Below are 21,032 nucleotides of genomic sequence, written 5' to 3' on the forward strand. Positions count from 1 at the left end.
GATAGAAGAGTCCAACAGCGCATGGTGTAGCTCCATCGTTCTGGTGGCAAAGAAGGATGGGTTCTGCGTGGACTATCGCAAGGTGAATGATATTTCACATTTTGATGCGTACCCAATGCCCCGGGTCGACGAGCTCCTGGATCGGCTGGGCACTGCACGTTTTTTCACCACGCTGGATTTAACCAAATGCTACTGGCAGATTCCCCTTTCTCCAGGGTCTAAGGAAAAAACGGCCTTCTCCACTCCGTACGGATTGTACCAATTTGTCACGCTTCTGTTCGGGTTGTTTGGGGCCCCAGCCACTTTTCAATGTCTCATGGACCAGGTACTGCGGCCGCATGCTGCATATGCTGCCGCCTACCTTGATGATGTCATCATCCACAGTGACACCTGTGCGGAGCATGTGCAGCGGGTGGCCGCGGTGCTTGAGTCACTGAGGCAGGCGGAGAGGGAAAGAGTGGGCAGCTGGCTCAGGGATTGGTGCCAGGGAGAGAGTCTGATTGTGTACAGGTGTACTGTGTTTGCTAATGACTTTCTCCCCCCCTCTTATTAGCAGTAGCGTGCTGGGACAAAGGGAGAGACGCTGGAGGACACGAAAGAACGGACTGATATCTGCTGACATATGTGTGTGTGTATTGGAAAATAAAGAAACTTAACTGAACCCTGTCCGACCTCATCTGTAACGAGGAACCCGCGGTGGCACGAGCGTGCTACAGTATGTTACTAACTAAACTTCTTCCCCAGAGTTTCTGTGCTCTCTCGTCCAGCAGGTTCTCATGGATCATGGCTGCTCCCAGGTCATGGATCGTGGTTGCCACTACTGCCATGGCCCTGCCTGACATCCACCACTACTGTTATTATTATTGTTAGTCATAATTCTATGACATTAATATTAACTTGCATATTATTGTAGCATTGTTATAACTCACCACTATATATTTTACCACCACTGCTAACCACTGCTACTGTAATCATTGTCATTCATTGTAATTGTACAATATGTTACTGATGCTTTGTTCTGTACACGTGACATCCATTGCACGTCTGTCCGTCCTGGGAGAGGGATCCCTCCTCTGTGGCTCTCCCTAAGGTTTCTTTCAAAATCAGAATCAGAAGTACTTTATTTTTTCCCCGTAGGGAAATTCATATGTTACAGAGCCCCTGAGAAAGAGGCGAAAGAGCAAAAGCAGGTATAAACATAGCAATATAAAAATCAATTAAGGCTAAAAGAAATAAAAGATATACATATGTAGAAATAAAAGATATACATATGTAGAAATAAAGACCGGGTATATATAGATTTACATTTCCAGCCACAGACAGGAATGATTTCCTGTGATGTTCTGTCAAGTAGTGTGGGTGGATGAGTCTGCCACTGAACGAGCTGCAGAGGCTAATCAAGACAAAATCGAGAGGGTGTGGCGGAAAGTCCAATATTGTCCTTACTTTGGACAAAGTTGTCCTCTCCATCCCCACTGTGACACTGTCCAGCACCCCCCCAACAACATAGCTGGCTTTCCTGATTAGCTTGTTGAGTCTATTAATGTCCTTCTTCTTCAAGCTGTTGCCCCAGCAGACAACAGCAAACATGATGGCACTGGACACAACAGACTCATAGAACATCCGCAGCATCGTTCTGTCTATGTTGAAGGACCTGAGCCTGCTCAGAAAATAGAGACGGCTCTGGCCTCTTTTGCAAATCATATCCACATTTTTTGACCAGTCCAGTTTATTATCTAAGTACAACCCCAATTACTTGTAGTTCTCCACCATGTCCACACAGGCCCCTTGGATGGTAACAGGGGTCACTGTCCCCATAGACCTCCTTAAGTCCACCGCCAGTTCCTTTGTCTTTGACATGCTGAGCTGTAGGTGGTTCTTACAGCTCCATGTGACAAAGTTGTCCACCACAGTCCAGTACTCACTCTCATTACCATCAGTGATACATCCTACTACTGCAGAGTCCTCAGAAAACTGCTGATGGTGGCAGGTCTCTGTGCAGTAGCTGAAGTCAGTGGTGTAGAGAGTGAATAGAAAAGGAGAGAGGACACCTTCTTTTCCCTGTTAAAAGGGTTTTTTGGTGGTCAAGTTTTTCCTCACTGGAACCGAGGGTCTAAGGACAGAGGGTGTCACTCCCTGTACAGATTGTAAAGCCCTCTGAGGCAAAATGTGTTTTGTGAATTCGGGCTATACAAATAAAATTTGATTTGATTTGATAAGTTGGTGTGTGGAGTAAATAGTTTGTAATTGTCCATACTATTTAGGAGTTGCATTACAACACCAACATTATAACTCTTCACAGTTCTCTTACTTGCTCAGGGTTGAAATGAATGCGCTGGCATCTTCTGGTGTTTTAAACTCCTTCTAGGTGCCGTTGTGGGTAACACGGAGGGACGCAGGGTAAAGCAGTCCAAAACGAATCCCCGGTATCTCACGGAGCTGGTGCCCAATGTCATTGAAGGCAGTTCTAGCCCGGGCTGTTTTCGCGGTGTGGTTGGGGAAGATGGAGATGACCATGTCTCCAGCCTTGATTCGCTGTTGGGCTCTGGAGCGGCGCAGGATGTCAACACAGTCCGTGTGATAGTGTGAACGAGCAATTATGGTGCGGGGACGGTCACCTGGTTTCGGCTTCGGCTGAAGAGTGCGGTGAGCACGGTCAGGAGGGTCTCAAGTTGAAGTGCCTCCTTAAGCAAAGTGGAGACAGCCGCTGTAGTGGAGGAGTTGGGCAAGTCCTTGGGTATACCCACTATCCTAATATTGTTGCACCGCAATCTCGCTTCAAGATCTTCACATTAATTATCCAATCTGGCTAATTCGGCTGACATACAGTATGTTCCACTTTAGCCTGGACCAATAACGTTGCCTGTGCATGAAGAGAGGGAAGTTTCCATTACGGCTACGGTGATATTATGTTTTAGAGCGCTCACCTCAGACTGGATGTTCGTAATATTTAGGGATAACTCCGTTTTCACTGCCTGGGGCTCTGTCTTAATGGATGATAGGTTCATCCCTCAGAGCCATTTGTAGCTTAGTCTTGAAAATACCTGCCATCTCATTGTGTAGGGAAGAGAGCAGTCACCGTCCGGGTGTGTGGGGATACCATGAGGCGGGGATGTGGTGTGCGTTACAGGCCACTGTGGTTGTGCAGATGAATTACTCCTGGTTTTGCGGGCATTTTAGTCCACTAAAACTCAAAGTTAAAGTTTTGGGAAAATCTCACACCAGAAGAGAGCATATAAATGTGTTTTGCATCAGGATTGGTAATGACTGTTGCAGGAGCATCTTACTTCACTGATAACTACGCCGGAAGTCAGTAACATATGACTTTGAGAACATCATATGGTGTTTAAAAACACTAAGTTGTGAGCATGATGGCACTAGCATTAGCAGGCTGGTTTGGTGGTGTTAGCATGTTAGCATTAGCATGGATGTCATTAGCATTTTAGCTCGTTGGCACGTCTTGTGTGTTAGCATGTTAGCATTAGCATAGTTACTCATTAGCATGTTGGCTTGTTAGCTGGTTGGCACGTCTTGTGTGTTTTCACTCTGTCCAATGAGTGACGAATAAAGTTCATGAAGGAGAACTACTTCAACGTATCATTAATTCGAAGAGTTAGCTATCTGCGTAGCTGCATCGGGGAAGCAGCGAGGGCAGAATAAGGAGCAACATTTCTCTATTGTGATAAAAGAGTAATTTAAGTGCAATTCACATATTGTATTTTTATCAGCTACACAAAAAAGAAGAAAGCTCAGAGAAATAAAAGGGCCTGTATTATTTGCAGTTGTACTGACTGACTCCCCCTGGACTTACAAATACGATTTAACCATAGTGCTCAGAAGCCAATGAGACCTTGAGGCACACACACGTTTAAACTGGGGAAGTGTCTAAAAGGCTCAAATACACACAAATTTAATGACTGAGATCACATGTAGTTGCATTGTCAACATGTCCCTTTCCTAAACTCAGTTTACTGGCTCCACTATCTTATGCTGTGCCAATGCCCCAGCACTATTGCTTTCCAAAAGGCAGTGACAGTGATCACATCACAGTTAACAGTGGTGTAACCAAATATTTTATTATCTTAAAAAGTAACACAATCCCCATTACATACACTACAACAATGGTAATACCAACACGACACACCACAGGGACTCTCATATTACAGACATTTGAAAAAAACCTCTCTTTATTGTTCATATTATTTGACTATGAATGAATGCTAAACATCATTTACAGGTATGGCATACCATCACCATTAGAAACGATGTTATTGTTTAATCTCAGTTTTAATAGCCCACCACTGATGTTAAAGGAAGACCTTTGACATTTGATTTGAACACTGTAGAAAAGGGATAGAAGGTGACAGCAGAGGAGCACTGAACAAGAAAGTTGCCGGGCAGATGGGGAATGGGGCAGTGCACACATCAGACGTGAGGCATGGAGCCCATGACCTCCACCAGGCATGCCAGCCTTATTTTAAAGGTGGAACAAAGGCAGGAACTCTACTGTAGCTGTGGTACAACAGAGATGAAAAGTAAATGGTATGGACAAGAACTCAACTTTAGGTATAAAGGATAAATGCAACATTAGTGTTAAAAAAGTGACTAAAACTACTGTAATTGAAAAAACCTTAATAGAATCTGGACTTACCCATGTCCTTTTGTCTCACAGCTGGCACGACAAATCCCACTGTCGAGCTATAACTGGGATCAGAAGCTTACTGTAAGTATGTAGCCAGGGATAAAGCCTTGTGAACTTTGTAATGTATTGGAAGTGTCCTATTACTGGTAGAATACGCCCCTATAATATTGAAAGACGAGGGACCAAAACCCCTTGAGTAGCTAGAAACCTGTCAACATGATAGACAATCAAAAGACCCAAGATCTGTAGTGGACTGCAATTTTCTTTCAGACTCAGAAAAGAGGTAAGAATAATAAGATGTTTATACTGTAGAAGACTAACCATTAGTATAATCCATTGTTCTTGGATCCTTGAGGACAGCATATAAACCAGTATGCTGGTAAATGGTGGAGAAGGTCAGGTCATAATATAGTTTGACGGATACTGAACAGCAGCTGTTCAGAAAATACTGTATAATCCTAAACAAGTGGTAATTGTGACACCCCTTACTTCACATCCAGAGCCATGTGATTAGTTCTTGAATGGGCTGAAGAGATTTATGAAAGATGTGAAGGGGAAAACACTCAAAAGTTTAAAATCTCACAGTGACTGGACATGTTTGAAGGTGAAAAGTGCATTTAAAATTCTCTCTTTGCTTCACTTTGTTTGAACAACCAAGCACAACACAATGAATGTCTTTTAGGATGGACTGAAAGTGTGCAGCATATGAACAATTCATCATGTCGAGACTACAAAGACACACAATAGACAGTTCTGGGAAACCATGGAAGCAGTTGGATGCAGCCAAGAGGGGCCTTCTAGTGTGGATATTAAGAGCAAGCTTCAAGGTGGGTGTAGGAATATATATATATATATATATATACACAATGTATTAAAATATTTATAGCGGCCAACAACTATTTTCTACGTAAAGACCTTATTATATGATGTCCTGAGCAGAGAATTAAGTCACATTCTCTCTCTATGTGTTGTGATCCAACTTTCTGTTTTTGTTTTGGTTGTCGATTTGGGCACATTTATGTAATTACATGCAAGACTCTCCTTATGAAACCATTGACCCTCCTCCCATTTGTAGACAAAGATGTACTAATCAACAGTGATGTACACATGACACTCGGGTGGACGCAGCCCTTTTTCATGCTGTGACACCTTTAATAGACACTAACACATCTGCCACCTACCCATCATGGTGCTTTTTATTTCTTGTGCAGAAGATACCTTTTGATGCCTTACCAGAGCATGCAAACATTTATCACTGCATATCAGGATTTATTGTCACACGTGTTGTTTGTGAAAAGGCCAACATTTCTTGGGTTTCAGTTCTTCTTTGGTATCCACCAGAATAAGTCATTTACCAGCAGAGGGTCCAGACATTCACAGACGAGTCTGATGACAGTGCTGTGGAGATAGTTGTAGCCTTTGTAATAACAACACTGCGATGACTACAGCTCCCTGAGCCAGTATGAGAACCAGAAATGACTAATCTATGGGACTGCGGGATATTTTAAGAAAGGCTATTCCAGCCCAGGGTGTGTTTTACACAACTGTGCAAGATGCAATCACAAATCTTTACAGGTGTGTAAAGATCAAAATGGATGTTGAGAGACAACAGTGTTCTCCAACCTGTGAATACTGAGTTCTAATGTAATAATGTTGTAATAATTACTAAGTACTCATGTGTTTGAACATTAACATGCTGATGTGTTTGGGCTGCTGATTCCATTGCCTGTCTGATTTCATACCTCTGATTTCATACTTCCCTCTCACTGTCCCTATGTGCATCTGTTGAGTCAGTGTCAAATCCTAGGCTTTCAAGCGAATGCATTATAAAAGGGACTAAATAGCCCTTTCCAAAGGTGTGCCAGTTAAACAAAGTGTAAGAAGTCATTTGATTATATAGTTCAACACTGTCTTTATTAAGATTATTACCAAGGCCATCACTGACCATTATACATCTTAGCACAAGGAGTGAGAGTGGCTTAGGGATCTGATTCAAATAATTCAAACAAAATCAAGTAATAAAAAGCTTGAAAAAGTGAAAAGAAAAATTACACCCTTATTTTTGTGTAGTGGTGAGGATGACTTTAGATGTTCTTTGTTGGATGCACAGCCAAAGAGTGCCATACTGCTACTCCGGATTAACATAAATGCCATGGGCTGACCACCATAGAGCAGCACATTCTACCTTTTTGAATTCCAAGACACATATTTTCAAATTCCTTATCCACTGAAAATGCATAGTGCTTCTTGATGGTTAACATCTCAAGATGGGAAAGTTTAGCTGTTAAAATCATTAGTGTCAAACCCATCAGTTCCACTAGCTGCAGTTGCATCATGTCTTTAAGCAGTCTGTTATTAACACCACTACTGGAGTTTGGTTTTTATGCTTCTAGTGTTTACTGGAATGAGGGTACTTCAAGGAGGTTATACTTTCATTGCTGTCTGTAAATCAGAAGATTACAACTACTACTGTAGGCTTTATAAGGAATGAATATAATGACATATGCATTCTTTGAATCATCTTTGTGTCAAAGTACTTCATCTTGTGTAACAAATCCAATTATCTTTTGCAAGTCGTCATTACATGCCTCCCCATATGCAAATATTCCATCAAAACATGATAAAATGCTTCTTAAAAGAAAGGACAGACAAATATTTTCCACAACTATTGGAGAATAATGATGGGAGCGGCCAGATCTTTTTCCAGTGGTGACACAGTACTGTGGCAAGACTTTTAGAGAGGCAAGACTAGTTCTGAATTTAACCAAATTGACAACGATATGAGGCCATAACAATGTTCCCATGTTGTGTTGCATTGTCACAATCACACTGCTTTTTCTCACTGAAATGCAAAAACATCTCAGTGATGTTCATTTAAAGGAATGTGATGTTTAACTAAAATGTTTTTGTGGCCAATTAGTTACTTGTGCAGCCAGTATGAATAGTTGTTTGGCAGTTGTTACTGTGACCAATGAGATGAGCAGGACCTCAGCAGTTTTCTGTGTGAAACTGCATTTGCTATATGAACCAGTGTTTTTTCCATTAACTATCTTGAATGTAGCAGCCCACCAGATTCATAATGAACTAAAAAATAGTTTACACTTTTTACACCGTCCATGCAGACAGTCAGACCTCATAGTTTCAATAGCAGTTGTGGCATGCAATGCAGTTTTTCTTCAGATCTTTCACTATTTAGCCTGTGTACCTGTCAATCAGAATTTGTTCCGAGGGAGTGTGACTTTTGAGACCATGCTCGTGCATCCCCCATTACAGCCACATATTTAATTATTCTGTGGAAAACACTATATGAACATAAGTCTAAAGTCAGTAACTAAAGTAAGCATGTCATTAAATAATTAACTTCATGACAAATGTCAAATAACGACATTCATATATTGAATATATAAAATTTAGTGTGTGTGTTATTTTTGACAAGGTAGTGTTACATATACAGTGGAAACCGCTTATAGTGAACACGCATATCCCAGGCCAAATTTATCACCAAAAGTTGTTGATTACTTAAACCAAACTGAGTAGCTTGTGTATGATAGTCCCAGAACTTAAAGGAAAAGTAACGGTGGTCTTTAAGATAAGGTTCGATATCACATCGCACACAACCGCCCGCAGGCATACACACACGCGCTCTACTACTCACTTCTCTATTTCTCACTGTTGCCCTGACTCGTGAACGCACACACAAATCACAAGAGACACTGACATAGAACTGCTACAGTTTCTATGTTGATCTGTTTGAAATGGCCCCCACATTTTCAACACTGATCACCACATAATGATCGATAGTCTTAAATTAGTAAAATCCTTCATCACAGCTGCATGCATGATTCAGTAATTCAGCTCATCTCTCTCTCACACACACACTGGGTAAAACAACAAAATGTGTGAACTTAGACAATGTTCGGAGAGCTGGAGGAGATGGTGGTGTCCTTTTGGCTCAATTCCGTTGGCAGTGCGCAGCGCGAATAATGGCAAAACAGTGAGGAGCAGTAAATTATTGACAGAGCCGGTAAAGCTGTAGAAAATAACTTTTTTTTTTTTAAAGGTCCAAGCTTTTTTGAACCATATAAACGGTTCATCACTCCATCCGGTTTCCACTGTATGTTGAATATAGATGTTTAATACAATTGCTATAGTAATTTTATATCGAATTCACCGTATGTGTTTATTAAGTTGCATCTCTGAGCTGCTGTAACACAGGAATTTCCCCTGAGAAATCAAGTCTTTTTTATTAAAAACACACCTGGCCTGCTACAATAGTACAGTGGAGAAAACATGTGTCAGTGAACATTTTAACACTCACTTGAAGGACAGAGATTGTTTATGGCAACCAAAACTGAAACATGATGCAGCTGCATCTGGTGGATGAGCAGTCAAGTGAAGGGGCCCAGAAATATGCAAATTCTAAATAATTTCTAATCAAAATCTTATCCCTTGAGATGGTCCTCAGGCTGCCTGTAAAGCTAGAGGAGATTTAAAGTCAAAACTGGAAACAATGTTCACACAGTTTATCTGGGCATTGGCGCATTAATGTTACAGGTTATTGATTTGAAAGTCTATGCACCAAAATTCTCTCAATATCAATTTTTTGCTACATTTTACAGGGTACCTCCTAGTGGATAATGTTAAGAGTTGGATTAGTGTCAGTGTGTATACCATTAGTAACAGTGGTCAGCAGAGCAGCATCTCTTCAATGTGAACACCTAGACACACTGCAAGAGTTATATGTACTGATCTGGAGCAGCTAGAATGGGAGTGGAAAAAACATGACCTGAGATTACAGATTATACAAATATATCACACACACACACACACACACACACACACACACACACACACACACACACACACACACACACACACACACACACACACACACACACACACACACACACACACACACACACGAGCCAATGTAAGTGAAAGAACATAACAGCTTAAACAAGAGGCTGTACAATGACTACCCAGTGGCCTGTGTTTATATGTGTGAGTGTATGTGTTTAACAGCTATAGTTCCAGAGTGGGCCTGTCACAGCTCCACTGACTAAATCCATTTGTTTGTCTTAAAGTGTAACAGTCCTTGGGATTGGAAATTATATTTTATCTTATATTTCAGCATCCAGCTCAGCCATTAGTTCTGTCCCTAGACGCTGGTGATTGATGCAAGGCAGGTGCTGGGCTTCTGAAGTTTCTCTGGTTGGGTGCTGGCAGGTTCTGTGATGTTATGGAATGAGAAGGGGGGACCGTTGCCAGTATTGATGCTGAGGTGTCCAGGACTCAATGCCAGGTTCTGCCGACGGTTACTCTCCACTATGGAAGAGGTGTTAGATGCTAGACTCTCCCTTGTTCTGTTGAGAGATAGAGAAACCCAGTGACAAATTGTACAACACTGACGAAAGCACAAAAAGCTTCCTCTTCTGCTGGAAATAAAGCATAGGAAAATGACAATAGAAGTCTATGTAGAAACACATAAATAAATGACCAGCTGGATTGGAACACTCTTCTACAGCCTCAAAACAACTGACAAAATTATGTCCATCACTGAATGCTTTGTCCAATTTTTGCTTGTGGCTTCCATGTTCCCTATTTTTGGAAGTAAAAGAGAATGTAACAGGCAAAGATAAGATACCAAAACTAAACTCAAGTGGCAGTCAGTAATGCTAATAGGAGTAAGTAATATCGAATGTTGCACATGATATAAAACGAAAACAATCGTAATATCACAGTGTTGGTATTGTTTTTCAGTGTCTAATAATCAGGGGTCCTCCCTGCAGAAGGGGGATGTGTTATACAAGACAGACTTAAAAAAAACAAAACATATAAAGGATATTAACTTGAGGAAGACATATCCACCATCCCCACTTGTGGTTACCCTTTTCAATATACATAAAATATTGTAGGCAGTTTTTTACATAGATCACAACACTGTCAACACAGTTATTTTTATTACTACTACTACTGGTGCTGCTATCATTAATAACATAAGTATAAGTATTATTATTTCCATTATAACAACAATTCTGAAAGACCTTAAATATGACTGTTACAGAGCTGTTACTAGCATTAGTAACAACATTCATGATAGATTGTAATATCCAAATATCACAATCACAATCTAACTCATACATTTTAATTCAGACATTGCATTTGACAAATGCAAAATTACAGTTAACTACTTGTCAGTGATGACTAAAAATAATAATTCCTAAATGTCTGTAATCTTCCTTTACTGGCTACAAAAAGAAAAGTTAATTATTCAGTGTTATACTGAATATAAATAGTTTTGCCTTTCTGCAAACCCAGCCGATCTGGGCACATAAACCCAATGCAATCTTGTCTGGGGTTAAACATCATTAGCTTACCTAAAACAGATAAAACATTTGAAAGCTGAGAGCGACAAAAATGAATCAACATTTGCCCAAAACCAGGCAGTGCAATCCCTTTCATTTAATACATACAAAATTATGGCAATAAATGTGCATCTACAGTGCAGGGTACAAAAACTACTGTATCAGTTCTAAATGTGTGTGTGTGTGTGTGTGTGTGTGTGTGTGTATCTACAAGTTCTCACCGTGGAGAATTGAATCCACTGTCAACTGTGATAGAGCTGGAGTCCATACTGTCCAGTCTAGCAGAGTGGGCTGACTGCTGGTTCTGACTGGACTCTGGAGGCCTCTCTTTAGCACTGGGGAAGGTGAGGGTTCTTTCAAACCTCCTCTGTAAGTCCCTCTCCTTCTCTCTCTCCAAGAGCCACTGCATGGTACCTGCTGCACCGCCCCCCATCCCAACAATGCCTCCTCCAGCCTTCTCGTCCTCTCCTCGACTTTTGGTCCCACCCTCCTCAAGTTCATCGTCATCTGAGACATTGTAATAATCAAATGATGCCTCTGCAGTACTGGTAGTGGGTTCAGTCCCCTGTGGGGGGGCAGATGTGGCCACCAAAGGTTTGGGAGCATCAAAGGCCTCCTGGGAATCAAGTACATCACAGGATGAGGACAGAATAGAAGAGACAAGGGCAGGTGTTTTTCTCAAAGAGCTGTAGCCAGGCAAATGTAGGCCAGGAGGAGGTTTGAAGAGAGTGTCTTTACTAAAGATCTCTTTACGTTTCTCCTGACCAACGGAGGCACTGTGGGAAGGTCGTCCATTTGGAACGGGTGGGTCAGGGTTAGTGAGAGGTATAGGAGGCAGGCTGCCACCTTTAGGTCCCACCCATTTGTCCTCCTTATTTTCTGTCAGGTGGGGTGTCTGTCTGTCTGTCTTCCTGTTAGTGTTACCTATTTTTAATCCTTCATGACTACTTTTGCCCAGAGTTCCCAGTGGGTCTGCTGTTGTGAGAACAGCATCAGAGGAACCAGAGCACTGAAAGTAATCATCAGGAGCAACACAAGTGGGCAGTGGTTTCGGTGAGTATGCTGGAAGGTTGTCCCTGCTCTTATTCCTCTCTAAGCTCCTGCCACCATCCAATCCCAGAGAATCCCCAGCAAGCTTAGCTGAGGTGGGTGTGGCTCGAGGGTAGTGAGAAGAGCTCTGATTGGCTCGCAGGGTGCCATCATCAGTATAGTAACGGTTCCGGTCATCATAATAATCGGGTGGTGCAATCAACCCTGCTGCAAGCGGTCCTTTGGAATTGTCCATGGATCTAGAGCGTTCCTTGGCCTTGTCACTCCTTTCATTCCTTGATTTTCTCTCCTGGGTGTGAGAGTGTGAGCGGTGGACTTTGGAGTGGTGGGCTGATGGGCCATGGCTTGGCTCTGGGAAAGGCATTTCTGTTCTCCGCTTAGCAAGCTCTCCAGACACATCCCATTCCGGTGTAACAGGCAGGTGGGAGGCGTCAAGAATGTTGGGGTTGCTGTGTGCAAGGTGAAGCCGGGCCCGCTGTCGCTCTATGGCCAGAGCATGTTCCCTTGGTGACCGAGCCAGTGAGGCTGAGTAGGCTCTATAGTCCCTGTCAGCCAGCTCTAGGTGGGAAGCATCACTTGGCTCACCATGTGATGCCCTTGTTTTACTATGAGAGCGGCTGAATTTGGTCTGTGATTGCTTCCTATGTCTACCTCCACTTCTCCTACTCCTAGAGCTCTGATTGGCTGTTGAGGCTTTACTTCTTTGAACACGCTCTTCTTCAAGGCGCTTCATGACCGCTGTGTGCCGAGCAAGGTTCTCCACAGTAAGGTCAGGATTGATTCTGCGGATAATTTCCATCTCTACATGACGTGGCAGCTGGCTGGGCACCTCCTCATCACGGAGTGGCCACTCATCAGGGGGGAACTGTGCCGAGAAGGTGGTGAACTGCTTGGCCTTATCCTTCTTAAAGCTCAGACGGAACAGCTTCAGACCAAACTTACGACTACCTGTGCCACTTCCTCCACTGGCTTGTTTCTCTATCTCTGCAGTTCCTCCTCCTCCCCCATTGCCCCCCCCTCTGTGCTTGGTTAGAGTGTCCGTCTTGAAGGTGAACCCGAGGGTGCTGCGGTTTTTTTCTGTGTTGCCTCCTGTTTGCTGGGGAGGTGTTTGTGGGGGGTGTGGGGATGAATACACTTCCCGGTGGTCTTTGGAGAATCTGCACTGTAAGCTGGTGTGGTGGCTTGGAGGTTCGTCTCCACGGTAAGTGTTACTGTAAAAAGAATCTCCACCTCCCCCGCCTCCTGCACTATGGTTTTGGCTAGTCTTTGGCTGTGTTTTATCGCGCACGGCTCCAGAAGTGGATGGGTTAACAGCGCCAAAGAGAGGTGAGGTGCACTGTGTCTGCTGATGCTGCTGGTGTCGGTCAATGGATCTCTCGTCTAAGTGGTACCACTTGGAGCTGGTTCGGATTAGGCTCGGAGTGATAAAGTAAGTCTGTGGGGTAACAATAAAATATCCGTCCGTTGTTGGGTAGATCTTCCTCTCATGGACCAGCATGCTTAGTGTGTGGTGCAAAACCTCCTCCGTTGGCGTAGGAACACCTAAGAACAATAGACAATAAGCATTGGAGCAGGGGCAATTCTCACAGGTAATTAGATTAAACTGCAAGCAGTAATACCTCAGAAGATTTTTAACTGATAAAATTATTAACCGGTAAAATCCAAAGGTTTTGTGAAACCTGTGCTCCCAAAGGTACACATAGTAATACCACCATATAACCAGGTTATATAGAAATAATTTTGGAGAAAGGGTAAAACTGTGCACAACTGTGAATGACATTGTTCACTCAACTTCTATTTTTAGAAAGATTTTCAAGTTTGTTAGACAAGTATCACATGTCTCCTCGTTTTTAACAAACCATACCTATATATGTGAAAAATACTGTATTATACATTTTTGCATCAGCTTTGTGTTAGAAATTTCCAGAGAAGCTCCAGAGGATCTCCTGAGTTCAGTGCATGTCTGAAAGCAGTTTTACAGAAATGATAGTACGTGAATGATGGTTATATCTTAAAGCAAAGACAAGAATCAAAGATAACACCTATATTCCCTGCTTTATCTCTGGATCTGCCATTTGCCATGTAAACGTAGTTGATAAAATAACCACATTATATTTCAATGTGATTGTCAACGACAAGAAGTTACATGATGATTCACAGTTTTTTAACGAGTGATGAGTGTGTGTACATTCTTTTGCAAACTCTCTTATTATCTTGTCTCTACAGTTGGTTTCCTCTTCATTTTTCCCTTTGTCTACCCTCCACAAACCTCTCTCTCTCTCTTCAAAATCTCTAGCTGTCTCTCTTTGTCAGTCTGGAGGTATTACTAGCAGTTACATCATAATAGCCTTTCAGCCCAGCCAGAATGATGCAATGCCATGCAGACAGACTGACAGTCTGCACACGTGCGTGTGTGTGCGTGCACATATTCACACACACATACAGGGTTGGTCTATGCCTCTTCCTCTCCAATTTGTTCATTAGAAGACAAGCAAGCAGGAAGAAAGCAGAGGAAACAGAGTTAGGCTAATGGGCAGGTTCATCCTGATAAACACACTCACTCTTCTGCATTGTAATATACCAAGTTTAATATGGAACAGAATATGTACATGATTGTGAGACTGTGAGAGTTCTGAGTCTACTGACAGCAGTTTTTCCACTCCATAGTAATTGATTTGATCTGTCTTGCTCTCTCACCTATTTCCCCATCCCCCAAGTGATAAAGTTATGTGTGTGCAGATAGAGGATTTGTTTGTGCAGGTAAACATCCTTTAGTTAGTGCTGATAACTACATTATGGGATCCGCAATTTATTCTAAAAGTTTAAGCAAATACATTAGGTGAAAATCCAAACAAAGAAAGCACAGAAATGTGCCCAACCCCCAACACAGCGGGGGGTTCTCTGCACACGTTCACAGCTAAATATTCTCTTCAGGAGTCAGGTAAGGGGTGGAACAGCAGAATGGGGCACAATTTACATAATTGGAAGTATATAGTATTGGTAACATTCTTCACATTTTAGCAAATAACATTTATGAGTAATATGTACCATAAATACGACGGAGTATTAGGGCCACATTTTAAAAAACTAAAATTGGAATTAATTACGAGATTTAAGTCGTTATTAAATATGGCGACAATTAATTACAAGATTAAAGTCGTTATTAAATATGGCGAGAATTAATTACGAGATTAAAGTCGTTAATAAATATGGCGAGAATTGATTACGAGATTAAAGTCGTTATTAAATATGGCGAGAATAAAGTCCAAAAGATTCAGTATCTCCTTGTTTGTGAAACCTATAATAAAGTACAATTCAATTCAATTCTCCACAGCCCTCATTTTACCAACTCTCCTCCTCTAAAACAACGGGTTAGAATATTTACGACTTTATTCTCGTAATTAATTCTCGCCATATTTAATAACGACTTTATTCTTGTAATTAATTCCCCCAATTTCTTTTTTAATGTGGCCCTCATACTCCATCATACATAAATGCTCAAACAATATTTAAAAATATGCTAATGTTAATTTACTTCCCTTATACATTTTATGGAGTTCACTTATGTGTATTATAAATGCTCAAGCAGTAAATATAACAACATAAATGTACTTGTACTCTATTAGTAGTATATTTCACATACATTATAAGTATTATCTAGTGGAGTATATGTTAGCACATTGTTAGTGCACTTTAAAGTCTCCCTTACTTACATTAGTTTTTTAAATTATTTTTACTTCACTTCTTCAGTATTTGTAATGTTCAGATTAACACCAAAAGTCTGAATGTACATAATGTTGACACTTTTACATATACTTCAACATAGAGACGAAGTCTGATAATGTTGTGCACTTGGGGAAAGTATTATAATTATGAAGACCCAATCTATGAATATTGCAAACTTTTTTCACATTGTACACACTATTTTCACATTATAAATAATTATATAAATAATTTTTACAAGTTAAAATATGCCCATCACCCACTCATTCATTCTCTCCACAGCCTTGTTGCTTCAACACAAAGTAGCAGCAGCTACAGGAGGCAGGGCCCCTCCCCAAAATGGGCATCAGCAGTGGGCAAATAGGGCACACATGGTATTCTCCACTTAAGACATTTTTAAACATGAGCTGTGGGTAAAATTCCAGAGAATTGGCTACAGAGTTTACCCGCAGTCTGCCTTTCACACATGCAAAACACAGCCGGAGGTTCTATGCACAGATGTGTTCACAACAGCATCAAATACTCTTCTGACATCTTTGTCAGTGCCTGCTACCTGTGTGACACTGCTTTTTCACCAGGAGATATTTGTATTCTCTATGTAAGAAGCGGAAAAAAGTCTGCAGGAACATATCAGAGCATATCACTTGGACATTTGCGTTCACACATGCTCCTCCCTCTGCAGAATATACTGAGAAGATGCAGAGTTCAGTGCATTTTCTCGCTGATTCTTGTTTAACAGGTTAGATTGTAAAAAAAAACCAAAAAAAAACAGAAGCCTTTCACATTTACCACAACAGTTAACTGCAAAATAACAATGTTAAGGTTAAAATCCCTATCTTAAAAGCCTGGATCTATAAATGGGCAGGCAAGCTTCTACTCTGTGTGTGTACAATACAGGAAAGTTATCAAAACTCCACTCCTGCACTCAGAGCTCCAGCCTGACTTTTTTTACAAGGAGCACTGTAGCCCCTTTGAATATTTTAGGAACACAAGCAGAAAATTTAGGGGCACACCTTAAAATGATGCACTTATTCACATTTCCCCCCATAAATAGACAACTTACAGATATTATAATGTCAGGGCTCCAGCACTAGTTTTAGGGGCACCAGTATGGAGCCAAATCCAGGCCAAGAGTTTTGATCATTTGAAACCGAAAGTTCAAGTTTTGGTCTTGAACATTGAAAAATACAACAATGTATTCAAATTTTATGGGTTAAATATAAGTTTGATTCAGTTCTGGAATAGTTTTCAATAAAATATTTTTTTTCATTTTTCACTTTCATATATATTTTGATATTTTATAGCCATTCAGACTATGTTTTAAGCCTAAAATTGCTTTCAGTAAAGGGAACTTCCTCTTGCCTTAGAGCACCCCCCCTAAAAACCATTAGGGCCTGGCACCTCTTTTGCCCTGACTGAAACTAATCTGTACAGCCTCTGGCATCAACCTCCTCAAGCTAGTTCCCTCAAGACTTATTCTAATCAGCTCCTCCACAGTCTCCCCATCCTGGGTCCCTCTGACATCAGATTTAATCCTTTTCTGTGCTAATAATCCTGAGATATTATTCTGAAATTGGCTATTCTGTTTAAGTAGATGCTGATTCGGGCTGGGTATCCTCACACTAATTTCCCAAATTGATTTGACTCATAAGTTCTCGATTCAACATCGATTCAGTTAGGTATATGTCAGTCTACAATACCCATTTTACTTGAATATGAGAACTAAAGCTGTAAACTGTGAAAGGAAACTTCTAACTTGATGCATTATTAAAAAATATCATGTTAGGCCTGTCATGATAACAAATTTTGTTGAATGATATATTGTCCCAGACATTGTTGTGATGAATAATATTATTATCATCATTTTGAAACAATTTCATACCACTGAAAAAAGAATGATATTAGAGCATAATCCTTCAGGTACACCCCTTCAAAGAGCAATGAACTTTCTATTCATAAAAAATATACGATCTCACATTTGAATTAGAATTAAAAAACATAATATCCTCAATAAATAAACAATTAATAAAATACACCATACACAGTCAAAACAGTAAATAAAATGGACTCTCTGGCTCTGTTAACAAAAATTGCTCTTGAATAAGATTTAACATTTTGCACAAGGTATGTGTAACCAGCTCGGTAAACAGGATGGGATGGTTATGATTTAAACGACAAACTTACGATCATGTATTTAGTTATTAATCGATGGTGTCGTATCAGGAATCCTGATCGCTCCAGTCACTTTAACCTTTTGTTCGCGGCACATCTCGTGTTGTACTGAGCAAATCAAACAAACACTAAGTAAACTTCATGTACTGATCAGGTCCTAACAACTTGTGATGAGTGTTTATTAGTTAACGTGAGAGCAGATAAGCAGAAGAGTAGAGGAGAACAGAAACCTACAGCACAATACAAACCAAAAGCAGCGATGCTGATCATTGAGTGTGATATTTTCAAGTTTGTGCTGCAAGTAGCTATAAAATTTACTTGTGCTGTCTCCAAAAATAGTTGCATTTTGCGACTATTTGGTTGCAGTCTGGAGCCCTGCAAACTAGTTGATAACTTTGTCAATAGTACAGCAGCCTTATTACAAATAAACCTTGACACTGTCAATGCACTAAAAAGTAAATCTGAGGTGATTAGTTCCATGTTATAATTCTCAAATACGTGTTTTAAAACAGACATCATGAAAGCTGGAGAGGAAGTGGCGTTCCACCAGCCAAGATGATTTTCACCTAGGCTGGAAAGATAGCCTGATAAATTACAAGAAAGCACTCCAAAATGCCAGAACCTCCTATTATACATTATTTATAGAAGAAAAAGGGAACAACCCCAGGTTCCGCTGCAGCACTGTAGCCAGGCTGACAGAAAGTCACAGCTCTAACCCATCTTTTCTTCTAACACTGAGGAGCAATGATTTTATGAGCTTCTTTACAAATAAATAGCCATCGGGGAAAAAAATCCACCACCTCCTCCCCATGAACAGCAGTTACATTGTCTAGTACAGAAACCAACGAACCATCTGTTGCAAACAACAACTATTATTATTATTATTACATGAATTGTTGCTGCTATCATTAATAGCATTTTTACATAAATAACTATCCATTTTATTGTTTTCATCACAAAAACTATTCTGTAAAGCTAAAACCTGATGGTACACGACTGTTCCTGGTCTGTCTCTCCTCTCCCCCACCCATCTCTCCTCTCCTCCCTGTTTTTCTCTGCTCATCCCAACCAGTAGAGGCAGATGTCTTGACCTTCAATGTAAAGTGCCTTGAGATAATATAAATTATGATTTGGCTCTACCCAAATAAAATTGAATTGAAATTGAATTGTATTTCTTTTGAATACAATATTCATCCCCAAAAAATCCCAGGACCATTCTCAAGCAGCAGTAGGCATAAACTGGTGGCTGGCTGTTGCTTGGTGGTGGTGTGTATGCTGGTGTTACCTGGAAAACATGTCTGCAGGTGTTCAGTTAGGGCCTCCTGAGTGACAGGCCTGTGGGCAGAGTTCATCGCAGAGATAGCCAATAGCAACACCTCTCCCAAAGGAAAGAACTGCGATTGGCTGATAGGGGACATACTGATGGGTGACACATCACCTGTGAAAAGACAAAAGCCAGATAGTTAAGCTTAATGTTGCACTAATACATGATACCTGACCCTGTTGCATGAAGATGCATCCTCCATATGTTATGTCATCACTCTAATTCATAATTTCCTTTCACATCTCTACTTTTACCTACCCAATGAAGGGCAAATCTTGGCTAACAATTACCAGGAAGAATATTGCCTCTATTGTATTGCCAGATCAACTGAACATACCATACCATATTGCATTTTCTCCAAAAAATTTCTAGCTGCTCATTCTTCTACACTGCCAATGTATAATTGAGTTGAATGTAGGGCTTCAACTTTATTAAATATCCCCATCCCCAATCCCCAAACCGAATGAGCAAGGTGAGCCCATCAACACAGACGAGCCAGTGTGCCGAATTTGTTCAAAAGTGGTGGCTACAAAAAAAGGCAACACAACAAACTTGCATGCCCCCCTAAAGCATAACCACCCGACCCAGTTTTCCCAGTTGGGGAAAAAACTGCACCTCGAGATGCAGAGCCCTCATCCCGACAGTCAACACTCACTGAGGCGTTTGGTCGACAAAGTAAATAAAAACGAAACAGCACAAAATGGTGTACGCTCACAGAAAGTGTAGTTTGCTACATCGCAAAAGAAATGCTGCCCTTTAATACTGTTGAAAAGCCAGCATTTAAAGAAATGCTGAAAAAGTTTGACAGACAGTACGAATTGCCTGCGAGAAAATACATGTCACAAACGGCCTAAATGTTCAAAATTTATTGAAATGCAATTTTGTTTGTCGAGACTTGATAAGCCATTTTATTAATTTTTTTGGTTGTGTGTGGTTTTATATTTGAGTGCTGTTTTTCTTAACAGAGACGGGGTCTATTTTATTGTTTTTGGTTGTGATTTTTATTCAAGTGCAATTTTTGCTAACAGAGACTGAGTCCATTTCATTTTTTGTTTGTTTTATTTATTTAGGATATTTAAACGTTCTTGAAATTACAATTACAATGGTAAAAAAACACTGAGAAATAAAAGTTTATTGTATTTGAAAGGGTGTGCATTATTATGATGTATTATCATGTTGACGATAATATTGTTTATCGGCAATAATTTGTGGGACAATATATCGTCCAGCAAAATTTGTTATAGTCCCAGGCCTAAGCAGAACCAGACTCAATGTGGCCACGACCGGTTGGGGTGAGCTTGTCTGCTCATGGCGGAAAATGGGGGAGAGAAGAGAGAGATATATGGGGAGTGGAGGAGATGGGGAGATTATCTCTGACTTGTGAATTGGAATCTAATTGATATGGGAAATCAGTGGTGATACCCAACCCAAATAAGCATATACTTAAACATTTATAAGAAAAGTAAAAGTGCAGGATAATACATGACAAGACCTGGTCCTTAAGGGGATGTGCTCCAAAGGGAGAGGAAGGAGAGGCATAAGCTGTTTTCAGACATGACCTATGGTAAGTACCAGAGAATTGGCTACAGAGTTTACCAGCCGTTTGCCTTTCACACATGCACAACACAGTGGGAGGCTCTCTACACAGACCAGGGGTGTAATGGTACACGTATCCAATCCGAAGATTTCCGGTACGAGCACATTGGTTTGGTGAACCGCAGAAGTCTCAAATGCAGAGGGACAACTTTAGTGAGGG

The 21,032-nt window shown here is 40.9% G+C and overlaps 1 protein-coding gene across 2 annotated transcripts in view; it reads right to left on the bottom strand.

Annotated features, from left to right (window-relative positions):
* Positions 1 to 8,867: 8,867 nt before the first annotated feature.
* LOC109641014 (storkhead-box protein 2-like) overlaps positions 8,868 to 21,032 on the bottom strand; it is a 73,795-nt gene continuing 61,630 nt past the window's right edge. For both annotated transcript variants that reach the window (XM_069531052.1, XM_069531053.1), the window contains exons 2-4: positions 19,238 to 19,390; positions 11,229 to 13,599; positions 8,868 to 10,005 (exon numbers count right to left, since the gene is read on the bottom strand). In XM_069531052.1, coding sequence (XP_069387153.1) covers positions 9,801 to 10,005; positions 11,229 to 13,599; positions 19,238 to 19,390 — 2,729 coding nt within the window. In that variant the 3' untranslated portion in view covers positions 8,868 to 9,800. The remainder of the gene's footprint in view (positions 10,006 to 11,228; positions 13,600 to 19,237; positions 19,391 to 21,032) is intronic.

Source organism: Paralichthys olivaceus, chromosome 9 (genome assembly GCF_024713975.1).
Source record: "Paralichthys olivaceus isolate ysfri-2021 chromosome 9, ASM2471397v2, whole genome shotgun sequence".
NCBI classification, from domain to species: Eukaryota; Metazoa; Chordata; class Actinopteri; order Pleuronectiformes; family Paralichthyidae; genus Paralichthys; species Paralichthys olivaceus.